Consider the following 15,772-nt stretch of genomic DNA (forward strand, 5'->3'; position numbering starts at 1 on the left):
AAAATAACACAGACGCTAACCTTGAGAAATTTTAGCATTCCTCACCGACGTATACCGCATGATAATTCCGGTCAAGTTGAACCTCTGAGTACCAGGAAGAGTAAAGGTTTACACCACATTTCACATGTAAAACCGTTTATCGAAAGATATTCTGCTTTTTAACTTTGTCTTTGCCATAAAATGATGAGGAATACTGTTATCCTCAAATATAATTTGCATTAATAATATGTTATTTACCTTGTAAATATGCTTAGACATTATTTATTCTATTTTGTTTTAATGCTCATGTGTAAAGTTGATGTTCCAAAAGTTATTCTGATATTTTATGTATCTACTTATCTCATAATTCCTGTAACATTGATGTATATGTGTATTTCTATTCTTTTGTAAAGCCTGTTTTACTACAAATGTTATCTGTATTGTTATGTTCTTTAATGATGTATTCTGTACCTTTGTTATTGTATTCTCATGTTATAAAATTGTAATTGACACCAGTTTATCAAACTAAGTAACTTATAAGCATTCATTTCACTGCACACATTTCCGTTGGTCATAGTATATGGACAATATGTGAGAAGTAGGGACTGATAGTGTTTGCACGTGTGTTAATGATTCAGCAAGGGACTGGATAACAGCATTGCTGGTTCTAAGGACAATTCCAGAAACTTTGTGAGTGCACAAGTTGTGGTTTATGGACTTGCTATATTCTCTGCAAGACTCTTCGATGGTGATTGTGCACCTGCACATTTGCAACAGATGGCTGCTGGCCGTCTCTACAAGGACTACAGTGGGTCTACACCTTTGCTGACTCACCAGTACCATTATTTCTACAAGGACTGCAGTGGGTCTGCGCTTCTGGTGGCCCACCAATACCATAATCTCTACCAGGACTACAGTGGATCTGCTCTGTGATGACCTACCTACCAATATTCTTCAAAACGTCGAATGACTCTGCTGTGGGTTTGCTCTGTTGTAGCCCATTACCTGTGTGCATGTCGAGAGTCAGCGCTGTCTTTCCGTTGGAAGGACAACACTACTTCTTCAAGACTGCATGGCAATCCACTACTTCTGTGTGCAATTTCTTTTACTAATGAGACTTTGCGCAAAAAAAGTGTAATTACTATTATGATGAATGATCAGGACTGTCTTTATGGACTGTGACAAAATTTTAGCTTTTGACCAACATTGTATCAATAAGTGTGTGCATTTGATTTCTTTGTTATTGTAATTATGAAAAATTTTTTCAAATCTGTATTGGCCACTGCCCAAACCAATTTGTAAAATTTTTTGTGGGAGGCATGGGGGCTATGTAAGTAGGCTGTTATGTTTTTTTATTGGTAACGCCACCTCTCTATGAAAATCACTGGCTGTGATGTGTGCAGTCTGTGTCTAGTTTGCATTGTTGTCTGCCATTGTAGTGTTGGGCAGCAGCAGCTGGATGTGAACAGCGCGTAGCGTTGCGCAGTTGGAGGTGAGCCGCCAGCAGTGGTGGATGTGGGGAGAGAGATGGCGGAGTTTTGAAATTTGTCATGAACTGCTATATATATTACGACTATTGAGGTAAATACATTGGTTGTTCTCTATCAAAATCTTTCATTTGCTAACTATGCCTATCAGTAGTTAGTGCCTTCAGTACTTTGAATCTTTTATTTAGCTGGCAGTAGTGGCGCTCGCTGTATTGCAATAGGTTGAGTAGCGAAGAGTTTTGTGAGGTAAGTGATTTGTGAAACTTATAGGTTAATGTTAGTCAGGGCCATTCTTTTGTAGGGATTTTTGAAAGTCAGATTGCGTTGCGCTAAAAAAATATTGTGTATCAGTTTAAGGACAGTCGTGTATAATTGTTCTAAGGGGATGTTTCAACAGTAATTATCTTTTCTCTGGAAAAATAAACAAAAAGTTATCACTAAGGCCTTTGTAGGAAATAAACTCGTTTGTATCTCCAATTCTGCAGTGTTAAGTCTGCTAGAGCTTGAAGCGGGAGCTATTTAGATGACCTACATAAAACATTTATACAGTTATTACAATGTCTGTATTTTACTGACACTGCATAGTTAGAAGCCGTTGTCTTCCAGACATGAATGTATGTTTGAAGGACATTAGCATAGAACTATACAGACGATGAAAAATACAGACACTACAATAATTATGTTTCACGCTAAGGCAAAATATTGTCTCTCCATGTGCGGTAATCACCTAATGTGCGAGCAGTATGGGACGTAGACACTTGGACGTATGAATGTTTGGATTGTTTCCAGAGCCTTGTGCGGATAGCGGAAGCGGTTAAGACCATCGCTCGCGACAAGCGGGAAATCAGGGTTCGAGTCCTGGCCCGGCACAAATTTTCATGTGTCTCTAGTAAATAGTACGGCTGAAATATTATCATATTCAGAGTTTTCAGATAAATTTCATATAAGATATTTTTCCTTGTAGGTACAACTACTCCTGCACCACAACCAAATCTTAGTTCATTGTAGTGTCTGACCTATATACAGCCTTAACGAGGCACCGAGAGAGATGAGCCTGTGGCAATCGGGAGGATAGTGGTTCAAAACAATGTTCGCCTACCAGACCTAGGTGTTCCGTGCTTTACCTGAATTCGAAGATAGTTCCCTTAAAAAGGACACAGCCGGTTTCCTTCCGTATCTCTCCCCAGTCTCAGAATGTCCTACGTCTCTAATGACCTTTCATATCTGAGTGACGCATTTAGTGCAAATGACTGTTCTTCCATCTCCACAGAATCCATTCACTAGAAATCAGCTACAAATGCGGCTGGAAAACATGTCTGTTTTTTCTCTGCGGAAGTAAATTCTAAGAGTAACATAATGTCACATTCAAATTACACTTTGACACTTTTCGTTAATATTTTGATGTAACAAGCTCATTGAGCACTGTTATCTGCATTCTCCATTTACTATAAGAATTATTCATTAAAATGGTAGTCCTTTGGGCTCCGAATCCCCGAATTATTTGTAAGCGGACGGAGCCCCCACTTACCAACCTCATTTAGTTTTCCTGTCAAGCAGTGATTTCAAAACGGAATCATTTAAACTTTCATCTAGCAAAGACGTGATAGTGAGGCTCTCGTACCAGACTTCCGTTACTTACTCGGTATTGCACAGACTGGACTAAATATAACAATTTGACACCAATAGAAACTGAAGACATAACACTAACACTATCTATAAAGCGAAATACTACGTCCAGGCCCGACTCCATTGAATACTGACGCCTAAAAAATTGTCCCATGTCTTTTACGAATCCTTGACATTCTTTGCAGTATCATCTTTTACTGAGATTACTACTTAGAGCAGTCTAAATTGTCCTAAAGTCTAACCCTAATAACCTATCAGCCTCACGTCTGTTGTTAGCTAAATCTTGAAACCATCCTTAACTAACAGCTCCACCTCCACATGGCAACACACCAAGTAAGACCCATGTGGTCTACGACGATAAACAACTTCAACTCAAAGACCTTATTTCCTATCAATTAAATAAACGGAAATGCTCAATACTGTTTTTTTTCCTTGATGTCGAAAAAGCCTCTGGCTGTGTATGAAACTCTGGTCTGGTCTTCAAACTACTGACCTATCCACACGCCGCTCACCACATCCACTTAATAGCATCACTCTCCTACATGTCTCACAAGCAGTCACACCCACGTCTGCATCTTTCACACTGCTGCTGACATGCATCACTGAACCCCAATCCTTGCTCTCCGTTATGTTCTTAACACTACAAACATCTATTCCTTACCTATTTCTTCCAACAAGCGGACGGCATCAATTACTTTGCTACCCTTCAAATTCTCTAACTACTCGTTACCTCCTCTAATACCACCTCAAACTCCTGACCAAAGGGCGTAACAAATGAATCCTATAAGAAAACCAAAGAAAAGCCAAGCCAACAACTTTTGCCTCATCATTCGGCGATTCCGTCGCTCTGATTCCTATCTTCAGTCAAGTAATTCCTGTTACTAACGCTGTAAAGAGAACTACACCAATTAGAATGTAAAAATAAAATAAACTCCTGTTTTAAAATACGGAGATATGTCTTAGTACAGCTCATCATGGTGAAACAGAGAATTGTGACTAACCGAGTCACGATACTCATAAATGAGGCATTATCTGGCAAAAAGCTAAACAATAGCTTGAAACAATATACGTTTAACCCAAACAGTAAGTATAGAGTCATATTTCCCGAAATATGTTCTTCCATTATCTGTCCTCTAATTGCAAATGTGAAGTTTCAATGAAGTGATCAAAACAATGTTGAATGGAATAGTTCATTGCGACGCTCTAAACAACGTGAGCACTGTGGCCTTAGACTACGGCATTAAGGATCCACGGAAAATGATATAAGTAGGTAACCATAGAGTTTCAATTAGGAAATCAAAAAATGAGTTACGTTATTATCTCTTGCTTGTAGCTACAACACGGCGTCATGTCAGACGCTGATCTCTGTGCAGATAGAACACTCAAAACAAAATGCAGCGGCCCATTTATAAAGCGGGGTATTGTAAAGTGATTCGGTTCGACAGCAGCAGAAACACTGCATCTGTGTCACACGACTACAGAAATCATGTAGACTGACCTGACACGACAAACTACTCTACAAGTAAGGTATAAAAATGTAGTTTAACTCTGCTAGTAATGAATTTCACTTCAGCCGCCAACATATTGGGCTCTGATGCTTTTACGTTATATGGTTTTAAGATGTAAGGCCACATAAATATAGAATCACCAATCAGTCTACATATGGATTAATAAAACTTTGAGCTGATTGTCAGTAGTTATTAAAAATAGCGTAAGGTTGGGTCGGTTAGGTTGGGTCGATTAGGTTGGGTCGATGCCATTTAAGTCGTTCCTAGATTTCATGAGCTCATACCCTCTGCGGTTTAAAGAAGTTGGGGGAAGCAAAACTCAACCTGATGCTAAGGTTAAGGTAACTCCTTTGATACGATTCAGTAATCGGATTTCAACCTTTATAATAGCAGACCTTCAACAATATGTTTTATAGTAACAATCAATGTCTAACACTCCTTCCATATGCCATTTGACAGATTCAAAGCCAATATGTGCGATGTAGTCTGTACAAACGTATTTTTTCGTGTTTCAAGCTGTATAGTTAAGGCATTTTCTGAGTAAAAATTTTCTGAATCCCAATAGCGAACAGATTTATAAATGAAAAAAGTACTGGCTTCCAAACTCTGATACAGGATTACACTTCATACCCCATAAAATAAATGTGCAAATATGATATTAAAAATAGGCTGTTATAAAAAAGGTCAAAAGTGTTCGTTTCTTAAAAAGATCTAAAAACGTCGCAAACTGTTCCTTACTCAAAAAGATCTACATTTAGGTCCTCACTTGTAAATTTTTATAGCAATAAGTGTCTGGTATTGGTATTAGTCGTATTAGAGTACAGCACTAGCGTGGTTTGGTGGAATAAAATTGCTTACACGACTGAAAAGCAAATAGCTTTCTCACCACAGGCAGTCAGAGAGAGGAAAAATATCCACAAATTGGAGAGGCGAAATTGCACACAACATTTGAAATAAAGAAATTTCACGTTTTTCTGTACAGTGCAAGCTTCCATTTAATAATGAATAAAAATTACTTATTATTGCACCCATGTTAAACCTCAAAAAAACGGATCGAAAATTTTTTATTACCTCGTTTGAATGGCAGTTCTAAAAATACGGATCATATTTAGTATTGACTTGAATAGCAAGCTCATTATGGTCCAACATGCAATATGCAAATACTCATGTGTTGTGCCATTTCCCAGTTGAACCAGAAATGATTTCGAAACATGGTTTGCGAATGATGACAAGGTGAAACTGATCCTGGATGAGACTCACCTCTAGCCGCCGGAGAGAAGAACAAGTGTGAAGTGGAGGAGCCGCCTGCGCTCTCCCCGAAGATGGTGACCTTGTCAGGGTCGCCGCCGAAGGCGGCGATGTTGCGCTGCACCCACTGCAGGGCGAACACCTGGTCCTTGAGGCCAGCGTTGCCAGGAATGTCATCGTTCTGAAGGCTCAGGAAACCTGGCACATGCCACAGCAAGTGTATGGATGAGCATCATTTAGTGTGAGTATGGAATTGTCTTTTAAGTAAGTGAGACTAAATTTGCTAAATTCTCATGATATATGTGCAAACTATACCAGCGCTATCCTGACAGTAATATTAATTTTCATGTACCTTGGGAAGCAGAGGACGGAGTGAAACTGTCATAGTATCACTAGCAGTCGAGATCATAGGCATTTTATCGACGTGGCTATAACGGATCATGCAGCCACGTCTCGATCCCCGAGTCCACAGATAGGGACGTTTGCAAGACAACAACCATCTGCACGAACAGTTCGACGACGTTTGCAGTAGCATGGACTATCAGCTCGGAGACCATGGCTGCGGTTACCCTTGACGCTGCATCACAGACAGGAGCGACTGCAATGGTGTACTCAGCGTCGAACCTGGGTGCACGAATGGCAAAACCTCATTTCTCCAGATGAATCCAGGTTTCGTTTACAGCATCATGATGGTCGCATCCGTGTTTGGCGACATCGCAGTGAACGCACATTGGAGGCGTGTATTTGTCATCGCCATACTGGCGTATCACCCGGCGTGATGGTATGGGGTGCCATTGGTTACACGCCTCGATCACCTCTTCTTCGCATTGACGGCACTTTGAACAGTGTACGTGTCATTTCAGATGTGTTACGACCAGTGGCTCTACCCTTCATTCGATCCTGCGAAACACTACATTTCAGCAGGATAATGGACGACTGCGTGTTGCAGGTCCTATACGGGCCTTTTTGGATAAAGAAAATGTTCGACTGCTGCCCTGGCCGGCACATTCTCCAGACCTCTCACCAATTCAAAGCGTATGGTCAATGGTGACCGAGCAACGGGCACGTCACAATACGCCAATCACTACTCTTGATGAACTGTGGTATCGTGTTGAAGCTGCATGGACAGCTGTACCTGTAGGCGTCATCCAAGCTCTGTTTGACTCAATGCCCAGACGTATCAAGGCCGTTATTACGGCCAGAGGTGGTTGTTCTGGGTACTGATTTCTCAGGCTCTATGCACCCAAATTGCGTCAAAATATAATCACATGTCAGCTCTAGTATACTACATTTGTCCAATGAATACCCGTTTATCATCTGCATTTCTTCTTCGTGTGCAGTTTTAATGGGCAGTAGTGTATATTTTGGTGAGAATCTTAGAGCTACTGACATTCATTATGAAACTTGTGCTGCCAACGGACTAGATGTGATGAATGAGTGTTAAATTATCAGTGGTGCGTCAGTACTGTCATTTGTTTTAGAAGGGAAAGACAAAAGTTCATGATGTTGACTGAAGTTACCGTTCGTGTTAGTGAGCAACGAACTTGTACAGAAAACTGACAGAAATATTCGAGGAACCGTGGCCTCATGATATATCGACTGTCGGACATCTTTTTGCAGATTTATTTTCACGAGGTCGTGGCCAAGCAGTTAGGTTTCCTCACATTCTGTACTTGTTGTATTTCAGTATTCTCAAGTAACATCATTTTATGCAGAAAGGACTTTTATATTCGTTAAGAGATACGATAAATGCTTAATTGTGAATGAGATTAAGTCTATAGCTAATGAAACTGTGTAGCTTCAAGATTTCTTAACAAGTTTGCATTTGTGTTCAGTCTATGCGAGAATTTGCATGGGTGAAGTAATTATATTATTTGTGGCAGTGATCACAGCTCTTGTTTTTATTGTGGAAAACAGGACATACCAACAAGATTACCATTAATTATATCTGCGCCGTGACAATCCATCAATTGTTTATGATCGACAATGGGACAGCGCATAAATTGTAAAAGCAAAGTAGTCCAAGTGGAATGGACCGATTTTATGAGGATTTAATAGACATCGTTTGGCCCCAAAATTTATTTGGAGTTGTACACATTCAATAAGCTTCTATATTCTGAATCATTCATCTCAAAGTTATCGCTGAATCGGCGTATGAAACTGGAGAAATGCCTTGGTTTACCCCGTTCTTATGAATATAGCCAGAGAGTGGCTAACTGCAATTCGAAGAGTCGTGGAATTCGCTTGTTTAACCACTTTGGTTTTATTTCAGTCAAAACTGTTGATATACAGACCACAGCTATGTTGAAGATGTCATCCCATCTTTCACTTATAGAACAAGAAAAACAATCAATGTGGTCGTTCATCGACTCCCATAAATAAAGAAAAGGGAGCGGCAGACAGGAAAGGTGGTACCTTCGCTTGGAGCCTGTTATTAATAAATGCTGTATTCACTATAAATCGACATCATTACCTATAAAAGTCGTTTCTGATTTAGGGAACCATAGTCTCTACACCACGTGCTTCTAAGTTTTTCACATAAAGTATAATGTATCAAATGAGGGTTTCTTGAGGTATCTGCAGTGAGTGGGAGCCCATGCTTGGAAACTCCATCCAATCAAGCTAAAGAGAGCAGAAAAAGTGAAGACCAACGCAAACTGCATACCACTCGAGCATTAATTACAGCCGTGTTCATCGAAGAAGCAATGTCGGAAATAAAGGAAAGGTTGAAGGGTGGAATTAACATTGAATGTGAAAAGATATCAGTGATAAGATATGCTGATAATATTTCTACGGTCAGTGAACGTAAAGAACACTTACAAAATGGAATGAACATTCTAATGACAACGGAATATGGATTAGGGTAAATTTAAGAAAGACGAAACTAATGAAAACTAGCAGAAACGAGAACAGCGACAAACTTAGAGTTGCTGATCAAGAAGCAGATGCAACCTAGGTGGCAAAATAACCCACGAGGGGTGAAGCAAGGATGATACAGAAAGCAGACTAGCACAGGCAAAAGTCATGGCCAGGAGACGTCTACTAGTGTCAAACATAGGCCTTAATTTGATGAATATATTTCTGAGAATGTGCGTCTGGTGCAAGGCAGTGAAACATGGGCTGTGTGAAAACAGGAAATGAAGAGAATCGAAGCATTTGAGATGTTGTGCTACAGAATAATGTTGAAAATTAGGTGGACTGATAAGGTAAGGTGTGAGAAAGTTCTCTACAGAATCGGTGAGGAAAGGAATATATGGAAAACACTGACAAGAAGAAAGGACTGCAGGGTAGGACACCTGTTAAGACATTAGGAAATAGCCCCCATTATGCCACAGACAGCTGCATCGGGTAAAAACTGTAGAAGAAGACAGGGACAATTTATTGCATACGCTTCATGGCAGCTCAGTAATGCTGAACGAGATTATTCCACTATGGAGAAGGGAATGCTAGCAGTGATTTTTGGAACTGGGTGCTTTTGTCGTTACTCTATGGCAGGCATCCAAGTTATTGGAGACGGAGGTTGCAAGTGGTACTCTGAGAGGAAGAGTTTGGCACAGGAGAGTAATTCGTGGCGAACTGCATCAAACAAGTCAGATGACACAAAAAAGAAAAAAAAAGTGCAATCCTGCCTTGCATGAATTCGACGAATGCTTCATAGGTTTCCATAGATACGTGGCACAAGCTGCCTATGGACAGGTCATGAAGTCAGCATAAATTAAGGCGAGGCTCTGTGGGCATGGGGCTGGAAATGGAAATGCCGTGTGGTTAGGGCATCCAGTCGGATAGACGGTTCGCCTGGTGAAAGTCGTTCGAGTCGACGCCACTTCGGCGATCTGCTTGTCGATGGGGATGAAATGATGATGATAAGGACAACACAACATCCAGTACCTGAGCGGAGAAAATCTCCGACCCGGCTGGGAGTCGAACCCGGGCCGTTAGGAATGACACTCCGTCGCGCTGACCGCACAGCTACCAGGGGCGGACGGCATTGGGCGGACACTCGATAATTTCACAGATGCATTCCATCGGATTCAGATTAGACGGATATGGTCGCCATGACATCAACGTCAGGTTACATCATGCGCTTTAAAACTCAGTAGCACTGCTCTAGCCTTATGAAATACAGTTATGCTGATGGGAGGTGTCATCGATGCCAGGGAAGACTTCAAACACGCAAGGGTCTTGAAGGTCTGCAGTGATATTCTCGTATGGTATAGCTCCCACGGTGCCTTCATTTGCTACTACGGGTCATATTGAAACCCAGTTGAATATCTTCCGTAATATAACACTGCTCGCACCACCCTGCGTCCTTGATGAGAGGCATTTTCCGAGCTACCGTTTGCCTGGATGACGGCATAATGGGACACGACCATCGGCCTGGTGTGATAACGTAAATCATCATCCGATCGGGCAACACGTTTTCAGTGATTCACTGTCCTGTCTTGGTGATTTCGTATCTAATGCAATAATAACTGACGATGTCATTGGGTCAGCGTGGGAACACGTAGGTGTCGTCTACAGCGGAGACTCTTGTCCCACAAATTAAGCTGAACGGTGTGCTCCGAAACATTGTGCTTGCACCAGCTTCTGCCACAATCGCCACCTGTCTTTCTTACAGGCTGGGCAAGTTTCCGACCAGCAGTTTCTGTGATGGGCCATGTATTCCAACACCTTGCCATAATCTCGTGGTTTCAACGTGTTTTGACCACACCTCGTCGCCACGCTTACGATACTAGCACACGAGCAGCGGACCAGCTTAGCTGTTACCGAGATGCCACACGTGACTGGCAATAACAATATGCCGTTTGCCAAAGTCACTTATGGCAGAGGATTTCCCCATTTGTGGTCCGTATCGCCGCTATAATTTCCTCATCACCCTCTGCTCCGCTTATACGGTGTGTAATGCGTACGAGGTAGATATTTTTATATTTTTTAATTTAATTTTATCCATTGCCGTCAGAGTTTCTTCCTTGACTGTATTAATTTCGTAAAATAAAGAACTTACTTCAGTCACAATCGTGACTTTATTTGAATGCACTGTGCGTTACGAGTCCTAGGAGCTCTGCTTCAGGTGCACTGGAAGTCTACACCCTTTTTTTTCAGGTTTGGTGTTAATTCTGATCATGGTACGATTCCATTAGTATATTACAAAGTGGCTCATTGTGCAAATAAGCTTAGCAAACTAATACAAATAGAGAAATATCGTACTGTTTCCAGTGGTGGATGCAGGGTTTTGTAGGACGGTATGACTAAACACGTTCAAATACACGTATATGCTTTTCATTCTGCAGCACATACTGTAAACACAAGGCAAAACAAATGAAAGAGTTTCTAATGCAAAGATACTGCATTTCTATAAATACACAGATATTACTTCATAGAAGAAAGACACCTATTACATTACTAGTTGTACAGGATATCATTTACCAAACAAATATCTGTGTATGTGTCAATTAGTTTCAAGCCCAATTATTTCTTGGAGCGTCCATTTACTCCATGGAATAGCTTCTCTGCTGTCTATGTTTTCTCTTATGAAAAGAATAGGGGATTGCCGATTAGTCGTGAAAGAAGGATGTATATGTATGTATTGTTGAGCTAGTCGCCATCTTGATGAGATTCTGTATGAGAAGGAATTTAATACAAGAACTAAACTAAAGTAAGTGTGTTCGCGTATTATTTAACTGATTATTATTGAAAGTGTCTGCTTACTACGCTGTGTTGCACGGGATCAGTGGGGAACGTCTGATTTACACTGGACGAACCTGCCGTTTTGTATGCTCAAGATATCCAGTTACTTCAAATAAATCGGCTAACACGGTCCTACCAGCAGATCTCCGGTCTTCCCCATGTGATCACCGAAAGTTAATAATTATTACAAATGTTTCCAGGAGATCGACTGACAATTTTCGTCGCACCGAGACTTCGAAATTTCTTCACTGCCTTATGGAATTTAAGTTAAGCTCAATTTTATCAGGATAGAACAGTATTGAACTGTGTGAATGTGATAAGCCTGCTTTGTCAATGAAAATTCCCTTAATATACGCATGTTTTTACTATCCTGATCAGTGAAGCTAAATCAGGCCGGTGTGAAAGAGGTTTTTAAATTGTAGATCCGACACAAAATATATTAAATAGTAATGAAGAGTAGGCTGAAGTTCAAGACATTAGTCAGGAAGAATCAATACGCAAAGAAGTGGGATACGGAAGTATCAAGGAATGACGAGATACGTTTGAAGTTATCTAACGCTATAGATACAGCAATAAGGAATAGCGCAGTAGGCAGTATAGTTGAAGAGGAATGGACATCTCTAAAAAGGGATACCACAGAAGCTGGGAAGGAAAGCATAGGTACAAAGAAGGTAGCTGCGAAGAAACCATGGGTAACAGAAGAAATACTGCAGTTGATTGATGAAAGGAGGACGTACAAACATGTTCCGGGAAAATCAGGAATACAGAAATACAAGTCGCTGAGGAATGAAATAAAAAGGAAGTGCAGGGAAGCTAAGACGAAATGGCTGCAGGAAAAATTTGAAGACATCGGAAAAGATATGATTGTCGGAAGAACAGACTCAGCATACAGGAAAGTCAAAACAACCTTTGGTGTCATTAAAAGCAACGGTGGTAACATTAAGAGTGCAACGGGAATTCCACTGTTAAACGCAGAGGAGAGAGCAGATAGGTGGAAAGAATACATTGAAAGCATCTATGAGGGTGAAGATTTGTCTGATGTGATAGAAGAAGAAATAGGAGTCGATTTAGAAGAGATAGGGGATCCAGTATTAGAATCGGAATTTAAAAGAGCTTTGGAGGACTTACGGTCAAGTAAGGCAGAAGGGATAGATAACATTCCATCATAATTTCTGAAATCATTGGGGGAAGTGGCAACAAAACGACTATTCACGTTGGTGTGTAGAATATACGAGTCTGGCGATATACCATCTGACTTTCGGAAAAGCATCATCCACACAATTCCGAAGATGGCAAGAGCTGACAAGTGCGAGATTTATCGCACAATCAGCTTAACAGCTCATGCATCGAAGCTGCTTACAAGAATAATATACAGAAAAATGGAAAAGAAAATTGAGAATGCGCTAGGTGACGATCAGTTTGGCTTTAGGAAAAGTAAAGGGACGAGAGAGGCACTTCTGATGTTACGGCTAATAATGGAAGCAAGGCTAAAGAAAAATCAAGACACTTTCATAGGATTTGTCGACCTGGAAAAAGCGTTCGACAATATAAAATGGTGCAAGCTGTTCGAGATTGTGAAAAAAGTAGGGGTAAGCTATAGGGAGAGACGGGTCATATACAATATGTACAACAAGCAAGAGGGAATAATAAGAGTGGACGATCAAGAACGAAGTGCTCGTATTAAGAAGGGTGTAAGACAAGGCTGCAGCCTTTCGCCCCTACTCTTCAATCTGTACATCGAGGAAGCAATGATGGAAATAAAAGAAAGGTTCAGGAGTGGAATTAAAATACAAGGTGAAAGGATATCAGTGATACGATTCGCTGATGACATTGCTATCCTTAGTGAAAGTTAAGAAGAATTAAATGATCTGCTGAACGTAATGAACAGTCTAATGAGTACACAGTATGGTTTGAGAGTAAATCGGAGAAAGACGAATGTAATGAGAAGTAGTAGAAATGAGAACAGCGAGGAACTTAACATTAGGATTGATGGTCACGAAGTCAATGAAGTTAAGGAATTCTGCTACCTAGGCAGTAAAATAACCAATGACGGACGGAGCAAGGAGGACATCAAAAGCAGACTCGCTATGGCAAAAAAGGCATTTCTGGCCAAGAGAAGTCTACTGATATCAAATACCGGCCTTAATTTGAGGAAGAAATTTCTGAGGATGTACGTCTGGAGTACAGCATTGTATGGTAGTGAAAAATGGACTGTGGGAAAACCGGAACAGAAGAGAATCGAAGCATTTGAAATGTGGTGCTATAGACGAATGTTGAAAATTAGGTGGACTGTTAAGGTTGTGAAACTACTTCTAAAGCCGACCTGTACATTTGATAGTGAATTATGTGATATAAAATGATCAATTGTCCTTACTTATACAGCCTTTCCAATAACTTTAGCAAACACTGATGGTATAAAAATAGGTCTAAAATTGTCTACTTTATTCCCCTCTCCCATTTTATAAAGTGGCTTTACTACTGAGTTCTTTAATCGTTCAGGAAACTGACCATTCCTAAAGGAAAAATTACAAATATGGGTAATTACAGGGCTAATATGTGCAGCACAGTACTGTAATATTATGCTGAGTACTGAATCATATCGATGATAGTCCTTAATCATCAGTGATTTAATTATTGACTCAATTTCCCCCTTGTCTCTATCACAAAACAGTATATCAGACATCAATTTCGGAAAGGCTTTTGCCAAGAGAGTTATATGATTCCCTGTAGACTAAGTTTTTATTTAAATCACCAGCAATGTTCAGAAACTGGTTGTTAAATACTGTAAATATATTTGATTTATCAGTAACAGAAATATTTTTAATATGGACTTACTTTAAATCGTCGACCTTGTGCTGCTGACCAGACAATTCCTTCTCAACTGACCATACGATTTTAATATTTTTTCAGTGTGGTGCCATCTTAAGTCTATGGAATCAAATGGAATACTGTTTTCTACGTACATGGCCACTCCCCCACTCCGCAAGGAACTCCTTTAAACACAGCCAGATAATCTGTATCCTGGTAAAGGAAGCCTCTGGATTGTCGAATTATTTAAGTGGTGCTTCGATACACCAATAATTTGAGAGTCAACATCTGTAAGCAGTTCACTAACTTCATCTGTAATACCTCTTATATTTTGAAAAAATATACTAATTCCTTCTCTACTTGGAAAGATGACGTCCTTTGAAGGTGATTCCTTAGTTAGGGGGACTTCCTTTATGTAGGTATACCTATCAGCTGACTTCAGTCTAAAAAGGTGCAGCTCTAAAGACCAACTACTACAGGAATTTTACCTGACTGAACCCACCACCACCCACTACACTGTCACCTACAAGCTTTGCCAGCCTCCCCTTTCCATACTTACTGAGATGCACACCATGACTAGTGAAACCCGATACACTGATGGACTCAATTGTCACCACTGCCACTCTATATTCTCAACGATGCAAAGCTTGCTCTTTCTGCCGATAATACAAGTTAGTAACCACACCAAAAAGCGGGGATTGAAGAGGAAATTAAAAATAATGTCTTCTAGAAAATTATTAAAAATATCACTGCAAATGAACCCTCACATCATTTTGAGAAAACATAGTATATTCAGCTGTGAACAGGAAATGGCATACCACCATTGATAAATATAGACTTTGAATAGAAGTCGGTTGCTCAGGCAGAATATCCAAAATTTCTGTCTGTGTGCACTGATGGAAAACTGAATTGGAAGAACCACAATGATGGACTGCTGAAACGTTTGAATTCAGCTACTTATGGTATTATGATTACTGCAAATTTTGGTGATAAACAACTCAGGAAATTAGCCTACTATGTCTAATTTCATTCACTGTTTTCGTGAGACATCATATTCTTGGGTAATTCATCATTAAGAGAACAAGTATTCATTGCACAAAAATATGTAATCAGAATAATAGTTGGAGCCCACTCAAGATCACCTTGCAGATGTTTACTTAGAGAACTAGGGTTATTCACAGTACCTCAACAGTACGTACATTCGCTTATGAAATCTGTTATTAATAATCCACCACAATTAAAAAATAATAACAAATTGCATAGCTGAAAATCTAGAAGAAAGGATGATCGCCATTATTCTTGCTTAAATCTGACTTCAACAAATGTAGGGGTCAATTATGCTGCCTCAGATATCTTTCATCATTTACCACACAGCATTATATTTTTAAAAAAATGAAAAAAAATTTTCCCTGACAATACCTACTCAAT

General features: G+C 40.1%; 1 protein-coding gene across 1 annotated transcript in view; it reads right to left on the minus strand.

The window, feature by feature from the left end:
* The window catches only part of LOC124622603 (esterase B1-like), a 91,630-nt gene that overhangs the window by 45,286 nt on the left and 30,572 nt on the right, over positions 1-15,772 (minus strand). Inside the window, exon 4 of the mRNA XM_047148363.1 lies at positions 5,861-6,046. Coding sequence (XP_047004319.1) covers positions 5,861-6,046 — 186 coding nt within the window. The remainder of the gene's footprint in view (positions 1-5,860; positions 6,047-15,772) is intronic.

Source organism: Schistocerca americana, chromosome 7 (assembly GCF_021461395.2).
Source record: "Schistocerca americana isolate TAMUIC-IGC-003095 chromosome 7, iqSchAmer2.1, whole genome shotgun sequence".
NCBI classification, from domain to species: domain Eukaryota; kingdom Metazoa; phylum Arthropoda; class Insecta; order Orthoptera; family Acrididae; genus Schistocerca; species Schistocerca americana.